Consider the following 7,067-nt stretch of genomic DNA (forward strand, 5'->3'; position numbering starts at 1 on the left):
GTTTTTGATTTAATACACAATTTTTTTTCAAGGTCCTCTTCACATGTATTTTTAACAAACGCAATCAATGAGACTATAGCTTTACTTAATATGTCGTTCTCCTCCTTTCCAGAGCATTCAGAGGAAATTCGGCGCCATCACGCACGCGTCTGTCCACTTCCTCGGTGAGAAGCTCCAGCGTATGGGTAATCAGTTCCTCAGTTCCCTGGAGGTCATGACGTCACACTCGCGGTGCCCCACCGTGCTGCTGGATGCCGAGACTGTGAGGCCGCCGCCGCCCGAGCTGCTTTTTCTCCCGCGGCGTACTCGGGTCGGGTGTTCATGTGCCTCTCTCTCCTAGCTGGTCTCGTGCGGACTGCTGGAGACGCTCAAGTTTAGCGTGCTGGAGCTTCAAGAGCACCTGGACACTTACAACGCCAAGAGGGAGGCGGCGGAACTTGTAAGTGGTGGACCTTTGGTGGCGTTTGTTAAACTTGGAGCTGCACTTGTGGATACACCTGCCCAGTGTATGTTTCTGCCCTTTTCAAAAATTGTCATTGGTGGGCGGCGATGGGGGATTCTCTGTCCAAATCATACGTCACAATGGGCCTTGACTTGCCTTACGAATGCGTCAGCACGCACATGACATCAGCGGCGGTCAGGAGGTAAAAACAACCCCGCGGTTCTCCTAAATCAGTAGAACGTGATGGGCGGGAGGATTCGGTGAGGGGGTGAGGCGCTCAGGAGATGAGATTGCAAGGATGGCATGCCTTGCCGCTAATTGAATGAGAAAACCACGCGCTCCCTGCAGGGTCAGATATTACGCAGCCGCACCCCACCCCGATGTCTTGAACAGGCTGCTTCGTTTTAATACGCTAAGTACAATGCTCTTATCGAATCTGCTGGCTGAGCAGGCGTTCTGACGTACGCAGGACTTCAAAGTCCACCGTCGCCAACATCTTTTTTTCCATCTTCCTCCATTTCTAGTGGCTGGAGAACTGCAGGAAAACCTTCGGGGACAAACGGATCTGCCAGCGGCTCAACACTCAAGCACAGGTAGGCCGAGCCGCCTTCTGCAGTTGAGTAAACAAACACCTCACCCCAAGTTCAGACTTTAAACTGCAGCTACCACCCACATTGAGGCTTTTTGGCAGATTTTCTTGAACCCAAATGCGTCACATTCTCGTCCAATTAGTAGCTTCTATTGAACTCCCGCAAAAACTTAGCGCCATTTTTTTGCAGTGGAGATTGATGGATTTTAATTTGTTTGTTTGTAGTTTTAGGTAGGGTTTTTTTTTTCATTTTTGGTAGTTTGATGCCTTTTTTCATTTTTTGGTCAAATTTTCTCACATTTTTGTAAGATTTTCATTCGTTGTTTGGTCATGTTTGGCAGATTTTATTTTATTCTGAAACTTTTCCCATCAAAGGAGCGTCACGTCGTTGTGGATTAATATTATTATTTTTAACTTTCACAAATTATGTTTACTGGGGCGGCCCGGTAGTCCAGTGGTTAGCACGTCGGCTTCACAGTGCAGAGGTACCGGGTTCAATTCCAGCTCCGGCCTCCCTGTGTGGAGTTTGCATGTTCTCCCCGGGCCTGCGTGGGTTTTCTCCGGGTGCTCCGGTTTCCTCCCACATTCCAATAACATGCATGTCAGGCTGATTGGACGCTCTAAATTGTCCCTAGGTGTGAGTGTGGGCGTGGATGGTTGTTCGTCTCTGTGTGCCCTGCGATTGGCTGGCAACTGATTCAGGGTGTCCCCCGCCTACTGCCCGGAGATGGCTGGGATAGGCTCCAGCACCCCCCGCGACCCTAGTGAGGATCAAGCGGTTCGGAAAATGGATGGATGGATGGATGATTCAGGGTGTCCCCGCCTACTGCCCGAAGACGGCTGGGATAGGCTCCAGCACCCCCCGCGACCCTAGTGAGGATCAAGCGGTTCAGAAAATGGATGGATGGAAATTATGTTTACTGTTCATGAATTCTTCAAAGGCCTCCATGTTGAATTTAACTTTTTAACGACCTTTTTCGAAGCGCAGACACTCTGCTGAGAAATACGTTCATGTTGTTTGTTGTGACACACTCGCGGTATTTTCACTTTTTTTCCTTCACACTCTTTGCACTCGGGTATTTTATTTTTTTACAGTTTGCCGTCCATCAAGGTACTGTGTTTAGTTTGGCAACTAGTTAGTTTTCCAAAAGAGAGACCAAGTGGTCTCGCTTCATGATGTTGATGTCATAATTGTTCATTTTAGTCACGACAACACAACATCATTTACATTAGCGTGAAGCTAACAAGTCCGCCAGCGTTATGCTAACCTACAGTGGGAAACGGCAACGCCGATGTTTCCTTCAATATAAAATCTTGTCAACCACATGTCGTTTACACAGTTCTTTCCACCCCTTAAATGGCGTGTGAATTCCGTCTAATTCTTTTCTTTCTCTCCTTCTCCTTGTCACCTTCTTCTTGCTTAGCACATGGAGAGTCTGGCAGTAAGTGGTACTCCTGTTTTAATAGACAACACCAAACATCCTCATCCGCACCCTCTTGTACTTCTGCCTTGATTGGCCACATAACATGGAACGCCCTCATCCAATCTTTTGTTGTCCCCGAATGGCAGAAAAATCATTTGTGTTACCTGCATCCCAATGGAGGACATGTGATGCCAGAAAAGAAGGGGATTGGAGGCGGGGTATTCTTTTGTTGTTTTGATTTTGCATGTTTGTTGCTCCATCCCCTTTTCAAATGAATGACATACCCTCCCAGAGGAGCACAGCGGGTCCTCAGTTGGTGACAGTGTTCCATTCCTGTTGTGGCGACATACAGCAACAGTAATTTTCTAAGTAGGGAAGGGACCGTTGAATGACCTATTGTCAGGGTATTTTTTTTTTTGCCAGGTTATCACTTTTCTTGCCGCAATTTGTCAGCTTTTAGTCTGAGTTTTGTCCATTTTTTTATTCTGAACGTGATTTTTGCCTTTTTTTTTTTTTTGCCATCATGGTATCAGCCTTTTTTGACAGACGTTTTTTCAGTTGTCGCTTTATTTTTAGACTTTGTCATTTTTTTTGTGTGATTTGTGTCTGTTTTAGTTGCTCTGTGAATTTTTTTGGGGGCAGTTTGTCCATTTCAATGTCCACTTTTCTAATGATCCGTTTCCTTTTTTGTAAGTTTTTGTCACATTTGTGTCACTCTTTCCCCTGTTTTTGGCTGTTTTAAAATAAAAGTAATTTATTTTATTTTTCTTTTTTTGAGGTGTTCCGTTTCAACATCAGCAGTGTAACCTGAACTCGGTTCCCACACCGGCAATGTAACCTGAAATTGTATCAAAGTCAGAATGTGCAGTAGCTACCTAAGGAAAATTCATAATTACATTTCATATTTGAAAAACACTTGGAAATATGGAGGTGGCGTGTACTTCTTGTGCCACCCTGTTTCCTTAGACGGGCTGCACAAGCTCATTAATTGCGTGCCATTTTTACAATACCTGGGACATTGGCACTATCCCAAACTGAGGACCCCTTGTAATTAGCGACATCATCGACTCGTTCATCCTGACAGCCGCTCCGAGACGGATGCTTTTTTAATCGACTAATTCCGCTAGCAATAGACTCTCAACGCCCGACATCTGGATGGGGCTTCGTTAACCATTTCACCCCACCTGGCCGTGTCCTTTGACATTTTCTACATCTTCCTCACCTCTCCGCCTTTCCCGTTTTTGTGTGTCCTCAGGAGCTCGAGCTGTGTCGCCGCCTGTACAAGCTGCACTTTCAGCTGCTGCTGCTCTTCCAGGCCTACTGCAAGCTCATTAGCAGGGTGGACACCATCAAGAGGGAAGCCGAGGTGAGACAGAACAATAGGAAAGCCCGATGCGTTTATCGCCCCCCTCAAAAAAAAAAAAAAAGACTATTGGTGTTATATGTCCCCAATCTAACAGCATTTTTTTCTTTTGTGTGTGTGTGTGTGTTTTTATGGTACATACTGTCTCCACCATAGTACAAATGTTTTTGGCACCCATCCCAAAATCTGACAGCGGAAAAGCTCCACAAAAAAAAAACAATCTGCCTTGTTAATGGAAGTGTACTGCTTAAAGGAAACGGTGCAGGACGGTTGTTGACTTGAAGCACGACTCTGCTGCTTCTCTATCCAGGCTGCATCTTAATGCACCGTTAAGTGGATTACACTACTGAATGAAATTGAATGATTTCTTCTGGGGATTGATGGGGTCAGCTGCCGTTAGCGTTCAAATTCAATCAAGATGTGTATTTTGCTGCCTCCTCCCCGCCGCTATCCCCTCCGCTCCCTTCCTCGATGCGACGCACGCACTCAAGCCATTCCCATCTGTCTTCCATCTCCCGTCGCTTAGGTGACCAACATGTCGGACGAGCTCAGCGCCCTGGAGAGCTGCCTGAAGGCGGCCGAGAGGGGAAATGATAGCCAAGAGGACGTGTGCATGCCGGACACCGCCCACGCTAACACGGAGACCGCCATCCAGTCACTGGTCGAGACTCTGAGAGCGCGAGACTTCTGTTCGGCCCTCACCCAAGTCAAAGTCTTCAGGTAGCTTATGAAATCCATGGAGTCCATCCATGTTTTTAGAAAATTACGTTTTATTTGCTAAATGAAGTTTGAACTCTTACCTTCAACTCCGGGATCAATACAAATGATCACACTGTATCAATTAAATTCAGCTAATTCTGGTGTGCTCGCTTTGGCCACCAGGGGGTGGTATAAGAAAGACAGGAGCAGCACCGTGTATGAACAGAGTCTTGGCCAACTCGCTCCATCTTGCAGCCCAGCCTGCGTGAAGCATGCTACGTGCATGCGGTGCACGTTTCTTTGCTACGCCCGAAATCGTCAGAAATTTATCATGACAATTTCTGTACACATGAACTTATTTTTCCCATATTGTCTGACTGCACGATGTTTCTGTGTCATCGTGTTCGGTCTTCGTTCAAAGGGTTACAGCACCGCAACATAGATCCTATTTAGCATTAGCATGAAGATGAAGACTGAAAGTCCTAGCTTTGTAGTTGTTTTAATCAATAAATTGCATTTTTGAGTTTGCACGCTCAAAGCGACAACACATCCAAACAGAACATCTATTTCTGGAGTTTACTGGGTGACCCTCTCTGCCTCTTCATCTATTACGCTGCACATCTTTTGGTAGTGCTCTTTGCTGCCTCGTATGTTGTGGCACAATGTGGTATTACAGTGAAGGCGCATCTCTCTAAAATCAGGCTTGCCTATATCCTGTGTCCGTGCGCCAGGTCTCTGTGGCCTAACGACATCTTCGGCAGCGAGGGCGAGGACGCCGTGCAGACGCTGCTGCACATCTACTTCCGCCACCAAACGCTGGGCCAGACGGGCTGCCTGGCTGTGGTGGGCCCCAGCCGGGACCTCTCCCAGGCCAGCGGACGCCTCATGGAGCTCAATCTGCAAATCCGAGAAGCGCTGAGTCGGGCACAAACTCCCGGGGTAGGAGCACCGTGAGCAGAATCAGAAAGAGACTCGGCGCACAAAAGGGCTACAAAAGGATGTGCGGGAATAAGTGACTTTGTCTTCTTCTCCAGGCCAGATGGACGCTTGGAGCTAAGACATTCCTTGACAAAAGTTGGGAATATTGGGCTTTCGGGTAAAATTTCTGGATGACCCTAACCACTACAACCCGGATTGAACCAATATATGTGCAAGGATAATTTATTTGCCTTTCTGTGAGTCTTCCAGTACCTCTGTCTCAAAATAGTGACACTATAAGATCAGTAGCCACTTCCCTTTGACACTCTCCCGTCGGCGGTGGCTTCAGATAGGATATTCTCAAGGAAAATGACTACTTAATCTGGACTATCACGGTGTCATCATCAGAGATACTGGAAGAGACATAGAAAGGCAGAAGTGAAATCCTTGGAAACTTTCATGGATTGAACACTTAGGAATGTTGGTGGGCAGCCCCTTGTTCGGGGAAAAGATGTAAGTAGTCGTGAAACATTGATAAGCAGTTGAATTAAGTCTACCTGTAAAGGTTCTACAACATTTTAGGTTCAACCCGAAATTTCAGCCCAAAGTCCGACATCTCAACCTTTTTTTGAGGAGTGTATCTTCCCACCCCCCCCACCCCCAAAAAAAACATGCAAGATTCTGTTTGCAATAAGTCACACACAACAAATGTCAGCGTGCCTGGCAAAGCAGTGGGATGATAGATTTTGTTTTTATTTTGTGCTTTTTTGCAGTTTGGGGTTTTTATTTTCTACCTTGCACGCAAATCGACATGTACATGAGCAAAAAAAAAAGCATGCTCAAAAGAGATGAAAAGCAGAGTATTTTTTGGGGGGGGAGAAATGTATTTTTTATGATTCAGAGCTGAAACCTCCTCGGTTGTAAATGTTTGGGATATTTAACGTGCGAGCGCCTGTGGGAAATCCTCAGGGAAGTAAAGTTGTAAAAAGAGAAACGTATATAAAGATATAAAATATATATATCTGCTCCCGTTTAACCAAATAAGCAGCTGCCTTTAGAGGCTGTGTGATGCATAGATAAGACACACAGCTCATAATTTACTCTGTATATATTTTTAGAAAGTCTAAAAAGCAGTCTTTTCGCCCTCCTTCCTTGTACTGTAAATGCACTGCAGAGGACACCGTGCTCATGTGATGAGTCATTCATAACCCAACCTTTTTTTTTTTGTTTTTATGCCACGGTGGGATGAGCTGCCTTTTTTGTTGTGATGTCACGGCCAAGAAGTGGGGGAAAGGAGGTAAGGGCTCTACTGTAGCATCTGTATCCCACCACATGCATCCCTTCCCCTCTTTAGGTTCGGAATCCAAAGATAAGGAGGGTGACTGTTTCCCGTTTGTCCGCCAAGCAAGCAGAACTCCTCTGCCCTGATGGTCACTGCTTGTCTGGTACATTCTGAATGCTGTTTATTATTTAAAGATTTTTTTTTTTCTCGACCTGGGAGAGCTTTGATTTTAGGTGTGCATTTTTTTTTTTTGTTCACTCACATACCAGCCTTCTCTCTGGACGAATAAAGATCTAATCATATAGTCAAGACTGTTTGGAATGATTTGATGCCACCGAATCTTTTTTAAA

The 7,067-nt window shown here is 45.8% G+C and overlaps 1 protein-coding gene across 9 annotated transcripts in view; it reads left to right on the plus strand.

Moving 5' to 3' along the window:
• The window catches only part of fryl (furry homolog, like), a 70,256-nt gene extending 63,230 nt beyond the window's left edge, over positions 1–7,026 (plus strand). For 7 of the 9 annotated variants that reach the window (XM_086116283.1, XM_086116284.1, XM_086116279.1 and 4 more), the window contains 7 exons: positions 113–262; positions 341–439; positions 967–1,035; positions 2,456–2,473; positions 3,711–3,821; positions 4,345–4,538; positions 5,249–7,026. In XM_086116283.1, coding sequence (XP_085972409.1) covers positions 113–262; positions 341–439; positions 967–1,035; positions 2,456–2,473; positions 3,711–3,821; positions 4,345–4,538; positions 5,249–5,471 — 864 coding nt within the window. In that variant the 3' untranslated portion in view covers positions 5,472–7,026. The remainder of the gene's footprint in view (positions 1–112; positions 263–340; positions 440–966; positions 1,036–2,455; positions 2,474–3,710; positions 3,822–4,344; positions 4,539–5,248) is intronic. The other 2 variants (XM_086116276.1, XM_086116285.1) reach the window with 1 other exon arrangement.
• The last annotated feature ends 41 nt before the right edge of the window (positions 7,027–7,067 follow it).

This window comes from Hippocampus guttulatus, chromosome 7, assembly GCF_054856545.1.
Source record: "Hippocampus guttulatus isolate MCC_2025c chromosome 7, RoL_Hgut_1.0, whole genome shotgun sequence".
Classification (NCBI taxonomy): Eukaryota; Metazoa; Chordata; class Actinopteri; order Syngnathiformes; family Syngnathidae; genus Hippocampus; species Hippocampus guttulatus.